Source organism: Pelophylax lessonae (assembly GCF_965119305.1).
Source record: "Pelophylax lessonae genome assembly, chromosome: 1".
NCBI lineage: Eukaryota > Metazoa > Chordata > Amphibia > Anura > Ranidae > Pelophylax > Pelophylax lessonae.
Window position 1 is genome coordinate 83,419,476 of NC_138768.1, and position 18,978 is coordinate 83,438,453.

At 41.2% G+C, this 18,978-nt stretch overlaps 1 protein-coding gene across 1 annotated transcript; it reads right to left on the minus strand.

Moving 5' to 3' along the window:
- Positions 1-14,772: 14,772 nt before the first annotated feature.
- Positions 14,773-18,480, minus strand: LOC309543935 (uncharacterized protein; the record flags this gene model as incomplete). The annotated part of the gene is made up of 2 exons (XM_082243005.1): positions 17,230-18,480; positions 14,773-15,602 (listed from the first exon to the last, which is right to left on the minus strand). Exons 1-2 carry the CDS (start codon positions 17,654-17,656, stop codon positions 14,773-14,775), a joined length of 1,257 nt encoding a protein of 418 aa, XP_082099131.1. The 5' UTR covers positions 17,657-18,480.
- Between the last annotated feature and the right edge of the window lie 498 nt (positions 18,481-18,978).

The window sequence follows — 18,978 nt, forward strand, 5'->3', positions numbered from 1 at the left end:
TGCAAATGGCATCGCTGATATCAGAGGCAGACACACAAAAAAAATGCCACACTGCTGAGCTTTGCAAGGACGGCATTCTGGTGGTGGCAACAGCTTGCGTTGATTGGCGTGCTGTCTGGCTGACCCCGGGTGCCGAATCTACATGCTGTCTGACTGCGCCACTAGCTCCTTGCGATGACCTCCTCCACCTGCTTCCAACTCGTCTCCTCCTCCTCTCTGTCTCCCCATCTGAACTTTCCCCCTCTTCTTCTGCTCTTCGAGCAGGCACCCAGGTGACATCCACAGACACATCGTCATCATCAGCCGCTTCACTTGACAACTCAGCAAAGGCAGCAGCAGCAGGTACAACATCATCATCATCATCATCACAATGTACGTCCATGTGTATAATGCTGCCTGACTGAGACATATCCCCGTTATCTACATCCTCTGGCACTAATAGTTGCGCATCACTTATTTCTTCCAACTGATGTGAAAATAACTCCTCTGATGGATCAAGTGAAGCGGCTGTGGTGCTAGTGTTGGTGGTGGTGCCGGCGGGCTGGCGAGTGGTAAATTGAGAGGTGCCCGAAGCTGAGCTGGAGGAGGATGGTACATTAAGGTTCCGAGCGGAAGCTGTAGATGATTGGGTGTCCTGTGTAAGCCAGTCAACTATGGCCTCAGAATTTTTTGAGTTCAGGGTCTGTGGTGGCCTCTGAACACTGGGCATTATTCTAGGGCCTAAGGAAATCACAGCACCACGACCACGACGGCCCTTGCGGGGTGGCCTGCCTCTGCCTGTCATTTTTTTTAATGTGTTGTTACTGTTGTACTATGAGTGCAAGCTGCTGTGCCACCTTATATATCAGTGGTGGGTGGGCAGTGGCACAGTACACTCTCTGTGGACCTGACAGCAGTCACTGGCACCCAGGCAACTGCAATTTAAAAAATATATATATATTTTTTTTACTTTGCAAGCTGCTGTGCCACCTTATATATCAGTGGTGGGTGGGCAGTGGCACAGTACACTCTCTGTGGACCTGACAGCAGTCACTGGCACCCAGGCAACTGCAATTTAAAATATATATATATATTTTTTTACTTTGCAAGCTGCTGTGCCACCTTATATATCAGTGGTGGGTGGGCAGTGGCACAGTACACTCTCTGTGGACCTGACAGCAGTCACTGGCACCCAGGCAACTGCAATTTAAAAAAAATATATATTTTTTTTTACTTTGCAAGCTGCTGTGCCACCTTATATATCAGTGGTGGGTGGGCACACAGTGGCACTGCAGTGGGCACAGTACACTCTGTGGACCTGACAGTCACTGGCAGCCCAGGCAACTGCAATAATAAAAAATATTTTTTTTTTCAATTTATTGCAACAAGATGCTGTGCCACCGTATATATATCAGTGGTGGGCAGTGCACTGCAGTGGGTACAGTGCACTCTGTGGACCTGACACAGCACTCACTGCAATTATGACAGAGGAAAAAAAAAATATTTTTTAAAATGCCAGGTACTGTGCCTGTGCCACCCGAAATGAGTGTGGTGTGCACACAGTACAGTCTGTGGTAGGTCTTTGGCCTCTCACACACAGCGGGCAGGCAACTGCAGTGTACAATAGATATATATATATATATATATATATATATATATATATATATATATATATATATACATATATAGGAAAAACTCTATTACCAGTTACCAGCCCTTAAAAGGGCTTTTGGGGACGCTAAATATATATATATATGTATATATATAAATAAAAAAAAAAACCTCAATTACCAGCCCTTAAAAGGGCTTTTGGGGACACTAGATAGATAGATATATATATATATAAGAAGAAACAACTCAATTACCAGCCCTTAAAAGGGCTTTTGGGGACGCTAGAAATATATATATATATATATATATATATATATATATAAAAAAAAAAATTACACAAATACCAGCCCTTAGAAGAGCTTTTTGGGGTGCTGTCCTTACAGCAGTAGTGGACCAAGAACACTGCAAGACCAGGAACACTGACTAACTGTCCCTAGCTTAACAGCAGCAGCAGCAGCAGCAGCAGCTCTCTCCCTACTCTCACTACACACACTGCTTCAGAATGATCTAAGATGGATGCTGCCCTTGCTTATTTATAGGAGGTGGGAGGGTGTGGGAGGGAGGTATGCTGATTGGCTGGAAATGTGTCTGCTGACTGTGAGGTTCAGGGTCAAAGTTTGCCTCAATGATGTATTATGGGGGGCGGACCGAACATCGCATATGTTCGCCCGCAGCGGCGAACGCGAACATGCGAAGTTCGCCGGGAACTGTTCGCCGGCGAACAGTTCTATACATCTCTACCTGTGAAGTTTCAGCTCTGTAGCATGTCCAGAACCAGAAAAAAAAGGATTGTATGTATTAGAAAACTTTCAGCTCAGGGGGTTAGCTTCTCTACTCGGTTTTCACACCTTGCCGGTTTCAAAGCAGGCATTTTTTTGGGTTCTTTGCAGTCAGGAAAAACATCTGAACTTGTGTATAGTGGTACTGTGCACAAGTTCTGATGTTTTGCCTGCCTCCAAAAACTCCCAAAAAATGCCAGCAAAAACACACCTGGGCATTTTTTTTTGACGCTAGCGTTTTTTTTGGCATTTTTTGGGGTTCTTTTGAGGCAGTAAAACATCTGAACTTGTGTATAGTGGTATATATACACACATAATTATATGTATATTGACACCTAGCCATATATAGGTGTGATAGTAGCAGAAATATATTACTGTAAATGATTTCATTAGCGCAAGCATATATTTCTGCTACTATCACACCTATATATGTCTAGGTGTGTATATAAATATATGTATGTGTGTATATACACCACTATACACAAGTTCAGATGTTTTGCCTGCCTCAAAAGAACCCCAAAAAATGCCAAAAAAAACGCTAGCGTTAAAAAAAAAATGCCCAGGTGTGTTTTTGCTGGCATTTTTTGGGGGATTTTGGAGGCAGGCAAAACATCAGAACTTGTGCACAGTACCACTATACACAAGTTCAGATGTTTTTCCTGACTGCAAAGAACCCAAAAAAATGCCTTCTATTAAACCGGCAAGGTGTTACAGCAGCGAAGCCAACCTCCTGTGCGGAAAGTTTTCTAATACAAACGATCTTTTTTTTATGGTTCTGGACATGCTACAGAGCTGAAACTTCACATGTACACTTTTTAGACCCCCCAGATACTAAATCCAAAGTAAAAATCAAAAAATCTCTTTTTTTTTTAGTTTTTCAATAATTGGCTTTTTTTTATCAAAAATGACAATTTTTAAGAACTTTTTTTTGTGTGATTTTGTGTCTGGGGGGTCTAAAAGGTGTACCTGTGAAGTTTCAGCTCTGTAGCATGTCCAGAACCAGAAAAAAGGATCATATAGGTGTTAAAGGAGGGTCCCACATCCCTGTTCTACTGAAAAATTATCTTTTTTTTTGTTTTCATGGTTCTGGACATGCTACAGAGCTGAAACTTCACATGTACACTTTTTAGACCCCCCAGATACTAAATTCAAAATCAAAATCAAAAAATCTCTCTTTTTTTTTTCAATAATTGGCTTTTTTATCAAAAATGACAATTTTTAAGAACTTTTTTTGTGTGATTAATAGTTAATGGGGCATGACCCAGAACCCTAGGCACTTTTTAGGGGCATTTATTGGGTTTTAGGGCTTAAAAATTGTGTTTTTTGATTACCGAAGTTCGGGTCCCATTGATTTCAATGGGGTTCTGAAATCCGGGCCGAACTTTCGGGAAGTTCGGATCTTCTGGCCGAACCGAACTTTTCAAAAGTTCGATCATCCCTAATGCTGAATACAGTTCCAGAAAACTGTTTAAATAAGTTTTACCATGTGATATTTCCCCTTTAGGATATCATTTGTCAAATGCAGTAAAGGAAAAAAATATGGAAAGGGGAATTTATAGACTTACTTTCTTTATTACCTTCTTCTAAAGATTTTGCTTTCAGAAATGATAAGAAAAATGAGGATAATAATGATGACAGTAAAAAGTGTCCGGTTGCTAGGTCCTTCTATAACAGGTTGCAGTCTTTCTGTATCTTTGCAGCAGTTATGTTTGAAAAATTTCCCAACAAGTGCAGTGACCTTTTTCAGCACGTGGAACATATATTAGAGGCTTATAAAAATTTCGGAGGTCTGGGCTGGTTCTTTTATGATGAATCTTTTCGTCAGAAATTATCAGTATATCCGAGCCTCAAATGGGGTATGAAGGACATAGGCCTTTGGCTGAATTTAATCCTTCCACAAAAATACATCTCTCAGACTAGGCAACAGCCTCACAGCCAAAATGCTTCATCGGTTTACCGCAGGGGAGTGTGTTATGCCTTCAACGAGGCACAGTGCAAATATGCCTCTGCTTGTAAATACAGGCATGAGTGCTCTTTTTGCTTTGGTACACACCCAGTGTCTAAGTGCTTTAAAAAATCAAATCAGCCTAGCCAAAATCCTAAGGATATTTTTCACAAAAACCTGCACTTCTGTGAGGATGGAAAGAATGCACCCATGGCTGTAAATCTACCCAGAATCGGAGAAAGCGCATTCAATAATTAATGGCTTTTCATTAAGTTTTGAGCTCCCTTCATTCACTGGTAAGGGTTGCAAAATAGTCAGGAATTTGAAATCTGTGGATCAATTTGCACATATTGTTAGAGAGAAGATTAATAAGGAAATAGAGGCTGGGCGGGTAGCAGGCCCCTTTTCTTTACCTCCGTTTGCAAACTTTTGCATATCCCCTTTAGGTGTGGTGCCCAAGAAGGAACCCCATTCTTTTCGTATGATTCACCATTTATCATTTACATCTTGGGGCTCATTAAATGATGAAATTGACCCGGCATTATCAGCAGTAACATATTCTACATTTGATGATGCGATTACTTTAATAAAAGGATATGGGTCTGGAGCTTTGCTGGCAAAGGCAGACATACAGTCAGCTTTTAGGCTCCTCCCCATATCCCCCAAATCTTTTAATTGATTGGGTTTTTATTTCGAAGGCTCTTATTTTTATGACCGTTGTTTGCCCATGGGGTGTTCATTATCCTGTGCTTATTTTGAAGCATTTGCAAAATTTTTGCAATGGGTAGTCATACATGAATCTGGTTTCCAAGGTGTCGTACAGTACCTGGATGATGTTTTATTTATTGGCTCCCCAGATCCCCCTGTTTGTGTTCTACTGCTTAAGTTATTCTTCTATATTTGTGATTACTTTGGTATCCCATTGGCAATAGAAAAAACTTTTTTTCCTTCCACTTCTATTGATTTCCTGGGGATAAACATAAATACGGTCATGTGCGAGTGTAAGTTACCGGAGGTGAAGATTGCAAAAATCCAGTATTCTATAGCAGTTGTTTTGCGTAGGCGGAAAGTTCTATTAAAAGAACTTCAGTCTTTATTAGGCCTATTGGCATTTGCTTCACGCATAATGCCAGTAGGCAGGATCTTTTCCAGGTGCATGTCGCTGGCTATGTCAGGCTTAAAATCCCCCTTTTCCCACATACGCATGACATTGGATTTAAAGGAGGACCTTATGGTATGGTCCGATTTCTTACAAGTATACAATGGTCGCTCTTTCTTTCAAGGCGATTTTATTTTTGCTATGGCTCATGAGCCCCAGCGTGGGTGGAGTAAGGTGCTACAAAGAATTTAGTTTTATTAGAATTTTTCCCTGATTCTATTTGCCTTTGAGTTATGGGGCGAAAGTTTTAGGATAAGAAGATATTAATAAATTCAGATAATAAGGACGCCATCTACGCAATAAATTGTTTGTCATCCAAATCTATTATAGTCATAAAACGTTTGCGTTATTTTGTGTTTTTGTGTTTGAAACTCAACATTTGGGTTAAAGCCATACATGTGCCTGGTAAGACAAATTATATCGCTGATTCTCTATCTCGTTTTCAGATTTCGCGATTCAGAGAACTCCATCCAAGGACAGATTTGGTGAGACACTCATGCACAAGTCACCTATGGAATTTAATTTAGATCCAGCCTTAACAGCCATTCAAGGTTCAGTAGCGCCCCATACATGGGCCGATTATATGGCTGCATGGGGGAAATGGGTATCTTTTTGTTCTGAGGTTGACTTGTCAATTTGGTCAGCATCAGAACAAGCAATTTTCTATGCTCCTTGATGCAAGTAAGATTGTCATATAATCACATTAACAAGACATTAGCAGGAGTCTCTTTTTTCCTAAAACTAAATAGATTACCCTGTTGCAATAGTTTTTTCACAGTTAGACAGGCCTTGAAAGGTTACAAAAGAATCAATTCCTCGCCAGATACCCATAGACCGATATCTGTGGATTTGTAGAGGAAGATTTGCCTGGTTACTCCTGTGGTCTGCTCTTCGAGCTACGAAGCATTATTATTTTCCACAGCTTTTGTTTTGTGCTTTTTTGCAGCATTATGGAGCTCGGAATTGGTGTCTGCTAGTAGAGTTGCCCAATTTTGGTTTCAATGATGTAGTGGTCGAATCAATGGGTATTAAAGTCCTAGTAAGACTAGGCTTGTGACGGTATCAGATTTTCATGCTGCGATTAATTAATTAAGGTTTTGCCACGGTATACGGTATTATCACGGTATTCTATTATTAAATTTAAATTATTAAATTTCCACCTCACTTCAATTTCATTGCTGAATTTAGGGGCTTTGGTTCACTTATGCACATTATTATATAGTCAGTCAGTACAGACTCTGTGAACCAGGCCTAAAATAGGTCATCAAGCAGTGTCTGGCCTAACTGGTGATAACTGGTCCTGGCGCTCGGCTCCGATCCGATGGCCTGGTCATTAAGAGGGCAAATCCTTGTGGTCAAGAAGTGGTTAAACCTGAAGGAGGTGTTGTTTATAAATTACTTTACTATCGCTTTAGGCCTGGTTCACATGTATGCGGGTTGGTGGTTCACATGTATGCGGGTTGGCGGTTAACATGTATGTGGGTTGGCGGCCCACATTTGCACAGGCATAGCAGCCCATTGATTTGAACGGGCTGCTATGCCCTCATTTTCCGCAGAAAAAAGGTGCATGCAGCATTTTTTTAAAATTCAGTGGCCTTGAAATCCATCCTGCTTTTGCACCATGCGACTTACCTGCAGTTCCTGCTCTGGCAAGCTTTCTGCATCTTTTGTATATGTGGGCACGGCATTTAAAAACAGTTTGCATGTGCAGCAACGGCAGGTAAGTCGCATGGTGCAAAAGAAGGATGGATTTCATGGCCACTGCATTTTTTTAAATTCTGCATGCACCTTTTTTCAGCTGAAAACGCAGGCATAGCAGCTCAAGCCCATTCACATCAATGGGCTGCTATGCCTGTGCAAATGTGGGCCCCCAACCCGCATACATGTGAACCAGGCCTAAAGCAATAGTAAAGTCATTGCACAGGCATAGCAGCCATGAAATCCATCCTTCTTTTGCACCATGCGACTTACCTGCCGTTGCTGCACACGCAAACTGTTTTTAAATGCCGTGCCCACGTATACAAAAAATGCAGAAAGCTTGCCAGAGCAGGAACTGCAGGTAAGTCGCATGGTGCAAAAGCAGGATGGATTTCAAGGCCACTGAATTTTAAAAAAATGCTGCATGCACCTTTTTTCTGCGGAAAATGAGGGCATAGCAGCCCGTTCAAATCAATGGGCTGCTATGCCTGTGCAAATGTGGGCCGCCAACCCGCATACATGTGAACCGCCAACCCGCATACATGTGAACCGCCAACCCGCATACATGTGAACCACCAACCCGCATACATGTGAACCAGGCCTAAAGCAATAGTAAAGTCATTAATAGATAAAAACACCGGTCCTCCTGCAGGTTTAACCACTTCTGGATCGCAAGGATTTGCCCCTTTAAAGACCAGGCCATCGGATCAGAGCGCCAGGACCAGTCATCACCAGGTAGGCCAGACACTGCTTGATGGCTATATAATAATGTAATGTGGGCTGCTATGCGTGTGTGTGTGTATATATATATATATATATATATATATATATATTAGAGCTGCACGATTCTGGCCAAAATGAGAATCACGATTTTTTAGCTTGGAATAAAGTTTACGATTCTCTGTGTAACAAAAAAAAATAAATTGGGATAACTTTACTGTTACGTTTTTTTTTTTTTTTTTTATTCATTAAAGTCTATTAATTGCGTTTGAAAGACTGCTGCGCAAATACAGTGTGACATAAAATATTACAACAATCGCCATTTTTTTTCTGTAGGGTCTCTGCTAAAAAAATATATAAAATGTTTGGGGGTTCTAAGTACTTTTCTAGCAAAAAAAAAACTGATTTTAACTTGCAAGCAACAAGTGTCAGAAAAAGGTCCAGTCTTTAAGAGGTTAAACTTCCTTTCTCCCTGGCAGAGGGAAGGAAAAGATACAATGTAATCATTTTTGTTTAGAGTTACTGGGAGAGCTGTGTGAGTGAATGAGTCATCCAGCTCACTGAAATGTATCAATTCACAAGTCAGACCCAGGAGCAGAGAAACTCGGTATTTTAAAAATGCCACAATAACAATACCGTGGCTATCGAATTACCGAAAACCGGCATATGTCTAAGTAAGACAGTCTAAGACAGATCAGTTTGCTAAAGGGAGATGGCTCAATCTAGTTGCTTGCGGTGACCAGGTAATAAGCCCTCATATAGTTTCATCAAAATATTTGGCCATCAGGCCTTTTAGTCTAGGTTCCTTTTACATACATCAGGATTTATCCTCACTGACTAAGTTTCAGTTTTCTTCCGTTCTTAGAAAGTGCTTATTACATTTGGGTCTAGGCAAGCAGAAAATGACTCCCCATTCTTTCCGCATAGGAGATGCCACCAAAGCAGCTAGATTGGGCCTTGATGAGTCAATTATCAAGAGATTAGGAAGATGGGAATCGAACAGATACAATATGTACAGTATATTTGTCCAAAGCTATCTTTTTGATTTCATAGGTGAGAAGTTTGAAACTTGGATTATTGGACACTCTTACATTCATTGGGAACGGAAACGGGCTTCTCAGCGTTGCTATTCAGAGAATTTATCATTGAATTCTAATAAATTCCGAATATGTTGGAAGGGTATTCGAGGTTTGAATTGGCCTGATTTATACTTTTATCTTTCTAGGTCCGCACAAGTTTGGCCTCCTCCATCTGTTCTGATAGTGCACCTGGGATGAAATGATATCGGCAAGCTGAAAACCTTAGATTTACTTTTTATGATTAAGAGAGATTTGCATCATTTAAAAATTATATTTTCTAAGGCAACTGTAATATTTTCAGAAATTGTTCCTCGTTTACTATTGATTTCCTCACCCAATCTACGACTTTTAGAAAAAATTAGAAGGCGCATTAACCACACGGTTGAAAAATTTATGCCGACTATTAATGGTTTCTCATTTCGGCATGTAGATCTGGAGGATGGTTTTCCCGGTATTTATAGACAGGATGGTGTTCACCTATCGGACATAGGTCTTGATATTTTTAATCTAGTCCTTCAATCTTTCATAGAAATGGCTGCGGGTTTGGGTGGGCCTGCCCTCGTTTACGACTAGTCCCAGCTGGTGGGAACTTTGGTGGTGATTATTATTATTTGAATTATATATTTTTGCTTGAGTCCTTTGACTAAGCAATTTCAGTTTATTTGATATTATTCAGTTGATGTTATTTGGATTATTAAACTTTGGTGATTTCAAGTTTAAAATAAAGTGCCGCTGCCATTTCTATGCCAAATAAAGATTGTATCCGTGTTTTTTGTTTGGTAAGTATTTAATAATTTTAAGAATGCATCCTTCTGTCCTATGACTGCTCTATACTGTCTAGTATCTAAGTCACTGACAGGGACATTCAGAACTCCATGTCATTATTTTTCCAGGTCATTGATTCAGAACGTATTTAAGCCATTGGGTCAACATGATAGGCAGGTAACTAAAATTTTGAAAATCCACTATCTGTTGGGTATTTCTTTCTCCGACATCAGTAAATTTACCAAAGGTTTGATCTCTTATATTCTTAACCACTTGCCGACCGCCGCAAGTACATATACTGCGGCGGTCAGCCCCGTGCAGGCAAAGTGACGCACCGATACGTCACTCGCCTGCGAGCCAATAGGGGACGAGCGCCCCCGTCCGTTCACGGGCATCCCCGCACGAGTGACCGGCCGGTCCCGATGTCCACCGGTCACTCGCGATCTCCCGCAGGACAGGGAGAAAGGCAGGCGGCTGATATAAACAAAGCCGCTAGTCATTCTCCCTGATGTAACAGCAGAGATCAATACGATCCTGCTATGTTACATCAAAAGCCACACCCCTTTACAGTTAGAAGCATGCCCCTAGGGACACACTTAACCCCTTTTTCTCTAATAAAGTTAACCCCTTCCCTGCCAGTGTCATTTTTACAGTAACAGTGCATATGTATAGCACTGATTACTGTAGTAATGTCACTGGCCCCCCCCCGAAAGTGTCAAAAATGTCAGTCAAGGGTCCGATCTGTCCGCCGCAAAGTCGCAGTCCTCCAAAAAAAATCGCAGATCGCCGACATTACTAGTTAAGAAAAAACAATAAAAATTACATAAATCTTTCCCGTAGTTAGTAAACGCAATAACTTTTGCGCAAACCAATCAAAATATGCTTATTGCGATTTTTTTCACCAAAAATATGTAGCGGAAAACAAATTGGCATAAAATGTTAAAAAATTTTGATTTTTAATTTTTTTGGGGGGGGAATTTCATATAAAAAAATGTTGTTATTTTTTCAAAATTGTCACTCTTTTTTTGTTTATAGCACAAAAAGTAAAAATCGCACAGGTAATCAAATACCACCAAAAGAAAGCTCTGTTTGTGGGAAAATAAGGACGCCAATTTAATTTGGGTGCAGCGTCGCACGACCGCGCAATTGTCCGTTAAAATCATGCAGTGCCGAATTGCAAAATGGGCCCTGGTCTTTGAGCAGCCAAATCCTCCGTGGCTTAAGGGGTTAACTAAAGGAATAAAAGCGAGCTATCCTATTATGTTGGTTGTCTGCTGATCCACCTTCTGAGATTTAACTTTTGAATATTATAGCTGATATTATATGACTTTTCACCTTATTTCTGACTGATTTTTGTTGGTCTGGAGTACTCCTTCAAGTCTATTATAGTTAAAAAGTTTTTCAAGTCTCTTTCAAAATTGAAGTCTTATATGTCTAATGACATTAATGACTGTGAATCTGTAGGGGTGACTTATCCTTTGTGTGGGTGTATTGACGCTAGTGGGAGTCACTCCATGCTTCATTCTTACACATAACAGGGGAACCACAAATGCAGCAATAAATCTTTCAGTGCACTCATTTCATGGTATCCCGAGGCTATTTTTAGAGAACTACCAATTTTCTGTTTAATGGATCTGCTGTTGGTTGTGTATCTCTCTTGGTTTCTGTGCATCAAGTGTGATGAGACTGTTGTAGAAATTTCTGGTTGAGACTCTAAATAAAAGATAACTCTTCAATTGCAGGAACAGATTCACAGGACGCAACCTCTGTGTTTAAAATGTCCGTTCATGACAAAATGTATTATTACATGTTATTTTATACACAGATAAAAAGGGGGTGGTGTGAGATGTTATTAAAAACTAACAAATAGAAATATGTCATTAACCACTTTACCACCGGAGGATTTTGCTGTCTTCCGTCCAGGCCACTTTTTGCGATTCGGCGCTGTGCGACTTTAACTGACAATTGCGCGGTCGTGGGACGCCGTACCCAAACGAAATTTACGTCCTTTTTTTCCCATAAACAGAGCTTTCTTTTGGTGGTATTTGATCACCTGTGCGATTTTTACTTTTTGCGCTATAAACAAAAAAAGAGCGTTTATTTTGAAAAAATAACAATATTTTTCACATTTTTTTATATGAAATTCCCCCCCAAAAAAATGTAAAAATCAAATTTTTTTTAAATTTTTGGCCAATTTGTTTTCTGCTATCTATGTTTAGTAAAAAAAAATCGCAATAAGCATATTTTGATTGGTTTGCGCAAAAGTTATTGCGTTTACTAACTAAGGGAAAGATTTCTGTCATTTTTGGTGTGATTTTTTTAACGCGTAATGGCGGTGATCTGCAATTTTTTTTGCGGGACTGCGACATTGCGGCGGACAGATCGGACCCTTGACTGACATTTTTTACACTTTTGGGGGTACCAGTGACATTTCTACAGTAATCAGTGCTATATATATGCATTGTTACTGTAAAAATGACACTGGCAGGGAAGGGGTTAATTTTATTGGAGAGGGAGGGGTTAATGTATGCCTGGTGCTTACTGACGTGTGGGGGGGGGGAGGTGACTGTGTGACAGAAGGACAGATCGGATGTCCAGCTATGCTGAACACTCCGATCTGTCAGTCCCTGTCACTATGGAGATCCGCCCGCTGTGTTTACACACAGCGGGCGGATCTCCAGACTCGATCCCCGATGATCGGGGCAGAGCAGCGGCAATCGCCGCTGCTCCTCCGCTGGCCCGACTCCCGCTGTGAATGAACACAGCGGGAGCGAGCCTCCGGCGGCGCGCGAGCGCCGCCCACAAGGGGCGGAGTCCAGCGACGTAGGTCTACGTCGCTGGACGGGATCGCGGCACTTTGCCGCAGTAGCCTCCATGTGAGCGGAGGTAAAGTGGTTAAAGACTAACGAATAGAAATATAATCATCATAACAATTGGAAAAGTAAAACCCTGAGAGGGGAGGGGGAGTAAAGTCAGGGAGAGCTTATAGCAGAAGTTGTGTCTGTGTGATATGTGAAGGTTACAGAGCACATTTCAACATTGAGAACAAGATGGAGTCTCTTGTGCTTAAATGAACAATGCAATGAAAGTCCATGTCATTTCCTGCCTTTTGTTTATTTGACACCATTCTTCTCCATGTTACATTCAGCCGATTGCTGGTAACCCCTGCTACATTGGCGCAGAGAGACGGCATCCTGTTCAGCTCTCTCCTCGCCTCCTCAGTATAATAGGTTCATCAGGGCTGGTGGACCATCTGCTGGTACAGTGGATAGTCACACAGAGGCATAGCCTGATGAGGAAGTAAATAACAAGTATAAGAAACAGAAACATCACAATGTAAGCGCCTAATTTCTGTAACCATGTTGCTATGCCATATAAAAAGTCACCAAAACCTCCTAATCCCTTAAAGGGGTTCCATCCATCTTTAGCAATATCTTGGGCCTTATTTTGTAATTTTCTTATTTTAACAAGATGCCCTTTAATAATGTCCTCATTATCAGAAATGTATATACAACAGTCTGTGTGAATAACCTTACACATCCCATCCTTGATTTGCGGTGAGATAATTTAACGTAAATCTACGCTCCAAAACTACTTTTTTTAGTTGAGCTATTTCTTCATTTAATAAACCCAAATCAGTGGTAGTAAGGTTAATAATCTAATCTACAATTCTAGTGTAATTATTTATTCTTTTCATTGCTTCAATTCCCCATCCTGCCCAGGAAGGGAACCATGACCATGTCATGTCACCTTCAGCGAACAGCTCTCTTTTGAACACTAAAGGGTAATCTGGACTTTGACCTGGTCGCACTGTATCCTTGCGAACAGTCAAAGCAGATAATAACTTCCCAATATAACATGTACCTGTAACATTAGTAGGAAGCCAGGTGTAGGCTTTATCTCCACATATAAAATATAACCCTCTATGTACAGATGGTATTCCTGCTCCTAAAAAACTAGATGCAAAAACATGGAATCTCAGGTAACCAATATTTCTACATATTGGGAACTCTGAGCAATTTGTACTATAAAGGGTTCTATTTATTTCTGGATCTGGAATATAATCATACTGACCATAGTTTCCTCCATACACTCTAATCTTTGCTCCAGTGCAATCTGAATTTCCCAACTGTTTACATTTAGTGTTAAGTGGGCATGTAATGTTTAGACAAATCTGTGGAGTGTCTATGTGTTTAGAAACCATCAAAGTTACTGATCTGTGCTCATTAGCTGTGGAAACTATGTAGGAGCCATTTATTCTGGCCCTGTTTAGATCAGTGAAGTTGAGAGGAATTGCTATCATGGGTATGGTTCCTGTTTGGGGATTTAAGTGAGAACACACCCAGCAGTTACTAGCGTTGCTATGGGTTGCATACAATTTTAACATTTGGATGAAAGGGTTAATTTTCCATGTCTCAGTTCTCACAAACAACAGAAAAAGAAACATCATTTTGTTTTCAAAGGATATCATCACTTTAGGATCTTCTTGCAATGACTGGCGTGAATCCAGATGGGCTTTCCTTCCAACTTGACAGCGGAACTGTTGTCAAAAGCACCAAATGTGGTGCGTCATATTTTGGTTCCAGTGGGTTTCTGATGTGTCGCTTGACCACCACCCAGTCACCTGGTTGGATTCATTAAATACCTGAAACAGAGTCTGGGTCTGGGATAGAGTTATAATCACCTTCATGTACTTTATTTAATGTTCTTTGTAAAATCTGAACATATTCTAATAAACTAGAGTGAGAAGCCTGCAACTGTTGGGGAAAATATAGCCCTGTTTTGGGCGGCCCTCCAAATAAAATCTCATAGGGGGACAGCCCATGTGGATTTTTAGGGGTAGTTCATACAGAATATACAGTAGGGCTATTGGCAAAGCTTCCACCCATCCTTTCCCCATATCTGCTTTCATTTTTGCACATGTTTTTCAAAATTCCATTGAGTCTCTCAACTTTACCACTGCTTTGTGGATGATAAGGTGTATGGAAACTTGCTGTATGTAAAGGGCTTACATTACCTCTTTAATTACTTCTCCAGTTAAATGAGTTCCTCTGTCACTCCCAATAGTTTCAGGAATCTACAAACTATTTTGTTTAGAATTTTCCTTGCTGTTGTTTTTGCATTTGCTTTAGCTACTGGCCAGGCCTCGGGCCAACCTAAAAACATGTCAACGCACACTAGAGCATACCCAAAGGTGCCTATTCTGGGCATCTGAATGTAGTCTATTTGAATTAATTGGAAAGGGAAATCTGGCTTAGAAGAATGCTTTTGGGGAAAATGGAAATGGCTCCCTGCATTGTACAGAGCACAAGTGAGACATGAAGCACAAAACCTGGCAGCAAATGCACTAAATCCAGGTGCTATCCAATAGCAGTCAGTAAGTGCCACCATCGCGCTCTTAGCAAGATGATTGATGCCATGTGCCAGTTGTGCTAAAACTGGGTACAAACTCCTTGGTAGACACCACCTGTTCTCAGCGCTCCACAGGCTCTGCTCATTTTGGGTAGCATTACATTTGATCCACTTATCCTTCTCTTCATCAGGCTCCCCATTCTGCAACTGAATTAAAGTTTCTATATCCCACTGCTCTTGATGAAGAGAATCTTTCCCCGATACCTGAGCGACCCCTATAGTGGGTGTGACTCCAAATGCCATAAGGGCAGTATCCTTTGCCACTTGGTCTGCTAAAGCATATCCTCTGGCTGTCATGTCATTTCCCCTTGCATGTCCTTTTACCTTCAAGATGGCAACTTCTGCTGGTTTCTGAAAGGCCTCAAATGGCTGCTCTATGAGTTTTGCATGTCTCACCGGTTTCCCTGCACTAGTCAGGAAGTTCAGTGCTATCCAGATGGGCCCAAAATCGTGAGCTACTCCAAACCCAATGTACTGAAGAGAGAGAACGCTGCTCCAGGTGTGTGGTGATCGCTAGGAGATGAAGTATCCCATAGATTGCTGGCCCCGGCCTGCCTCCGTAGAAAACTTGTAGAAAAAGAAATAGCCGCACATCCAGGAATTCCAGTTGCCTTTAGATTTCTTTTAATTCCAAAATTTTACAAATGATGACATAGTTAGATCATGTTGTATTGTATATTGTCCGTATATAGGCATGTATAAAGATCGAACATACATGTATGTGTACATATGTAGGGCATACCTCCCAATGTATGGAGGGGGTCCAAGTGGGGTTCATTCATAAAAATGACTGACGTCCCACTCAAATTTAAGCCCGAGCAGTATGCGACACTGCAGGTGGAAGATCCAAAATACTTCCTTCCTGCATAGGGATCGAAACGCATCACCCCCCCCCCCCCGCTTTTGCACCCTGACCTTTTCAATGACCTGGACTTGCATAGCTGTTTTGTCCCCATTGTGGCACCCATTGAAATGTTTAGCCACATTGGTAGACAAATTCTTCTCTATACTGTAAATATGTTGCTGAAACCGATCCCTAAGGCGTCTCGTGGTCCTTTCTACATACTGCATTTTGCAAATAGCACATGTAATTAAGTAAATTATATAACTAGTATTGCAGTTGAAGAAGGACCCGATGTCATATACTTTGTGATTGACAGTGGACCTAAATGTAGTACCATCCTGAATGTGGCTGCAGCAGGAACATCCCACTGCCCCACATCTGTCATTTCCTTTACAATGTAGCCATGTGACCGATTGGGGGACTTTGGTGTGGAAAAATCTAGGAGGCAGAGAACTCCCCAAAGACGGGGCTCTACGTGAAATGATATTGACCCCCTCCTTCAAAATCTCTGAGCAAATATCATCTGAAAATAGGAGGGGCAGATGCCTATTAAAAATCTGTTCAATTATATTAAATTCACTGCTGAAGGGGGTAGAGAGTGTGAGTTGGTTACGTTTATTAATCTGCTGTCGAGTACCCTTCTTTATTAATTCACATCTGTCTTTCCTTATAGCTATAGTGAGTGCTCTATCCAGCATCCATCCAGGGTATCCCCGCTGTAAAAATCTTGCATATAGGGACCGTGCTTCCCTTTCAAATTGTTCATTATCACTGCAGATGTGTCTGATTCATAAAAATTTACCTACAGGGATACCCCTGATGGTATGCCTTGGATGGCCCGACTGAGCAAGTAAGAGGGAATTGCCTGAGAGGGGTTTCCTATAGAGAGTGGTACACACCTTGCCATCAACACCTGTCAGACAAACATCCAAAAAACACATGGAATTATTGTCTGCGGCGCCGGTAAATGAAAGATTTAAACTGTAAGCATGAGTGGCATAAGTTCCACTCCCCTACGGACAACCAGCAGGAGGTCGTCTATAAATCTAAGATAGACCACAATTTCTGTTCTGTAGGGGTTCCCACCCCCAAAGATGTGGGACCGTTCCCACCAAACCCATATCTGCTGTCAGTGTAAACATTTCCCCTTTGATTCTCTAGGAGTTGACATATAAAATGGTGTCTGTAGTGGTTACAGCAAACCCTGTGTGTGGCTGACAATCTGTAAAATCTTGAACCATCTACGAATAAATGTGTGTCACAATCGGATAAAGGCTCATCTTTTGCTGGTGTGACAGAGGCCCTTTCTACCTCCATCAGAGTCATACAATCATGAGAAAAACTCTCAGGTTCTACATCAGTACCATTTGTTGCATCTTCCTCATCAAATATAGGAAGAAGAGTAGCCGGATTTAAAGTAACACATCGTTTGATTGTTAGATTTGATGGAGCAAAAAGAGCAGACTGATACTTGTCAAATCTACTGGCAGACACATGTCTGGTATTTACATGATTCATGATTTCCTGTACTACATGTGGCACATACAGGGTTAGAGCAGAATCTAGTACAAGCTCAGTTACTTTGTCTAGCAGCAAAATGCAGGCTGCTATGGCTCGCATACAACTGGGGGAGCCTTTGATGACAGGCTGATGAGGCTGATACATACATCACAGGCCTCTGTTTGTCTCCATGTAGCTGGGTGAGTACACCTGCAGCAAAACCATTGACTTCATGACAACACAATGAGAAGGTCTTAGTGTAGTCAGAAAGCCCAATGGTGGGAGCTTCAGATAAAATTTTAAAAAGCTCCTTCATCTGCAATTCATTGTCCCATGTGAACTTGAAAGGGTTTGTAATGGTAGCCTCAAAAAGAAGAGCCATAAGTTCTGATGCGTTTGGAATTCGGACCCTACAATATCCCACTAACCCCAGGAAGGCACGTAGTTGCCATACATTTCTTGGCTTTTCAAACTTTTGTAGAGTTTTAACTCGATCTAGGGTTAAGTGACAGATTCAATGTGAAATGCAGTGACCCAGGATGATCACTTTCTCTTGGCAGTATTGTAGCTTATCTTTGCTAACTTTGTTGTTACTGTTGTTGAGAAAAATAAGAAGGCTTACTGTTTCTCTGCTACATATATCCTTTGTATCTGAACAAACAAGCAAATCGTCTATGTACTGAAGTAAAACTGTGTTTGGGTGTGAGGGGGACCATTGGTCCAATACTTGCTTTAATGCAGTATTATATTCAGAGGGGCTACTCACACAGCCTTGAGGCAATCTTGTCCAGGCTAATTTTTGGGCATCATGGGTAAATAAAAAAAGGTGCCAGCAATCTGGGTGTAGGGTCACCGAAAAGAAAAGCATTTGCAAGATCAATCACTGTAAAGCAGGTGCTGGAGGCAGGTATTCCACTTAGTAAAGTGCGGGGGTTCGGCACGATTGGGTTGTCTGCCTCAATTACATTGTTATTGGCCCTCAGATCATGCACCATATGGTATGCCAATTGCCCATCCTTTTTATCTGGCTTCTTTGCAATTGGAAACAGGGGTGTATTGGCTTGGGACTTACAGTGGGGATCGAAAGTTTGGGCACCCCAGGTAAAAATTTGTATTAATGTGCATAAAGAAGCCAAGGAAAGATGGAAAAATCTCCAAAAGGCATCAAATTACAGATTAGACATTCTTATAATATGTCAACAAAAGTTAGGTTTTATTTCCATCACTGACACTTTCAAAATTACAGAAAACAAAAAAATGGCGTCTGCAAAAGTTTGGGCAAACTGCAGAATTTATAGCATGCACTACCCCCTTTGCAAGGCTGAGACCTGCCAGTGTCATGGATTGTTCTCAATCATCGTCTGGGAAGACCAGGTGATGTCAATCGCAAAGGTTTTAAATGCCCAGACTCATCTGACCTTGCCCCAACAATCAGCACCATGGGATCTTCTAAGCAGTTGTCTAGAAAACTGAAACTGAAAATAGTT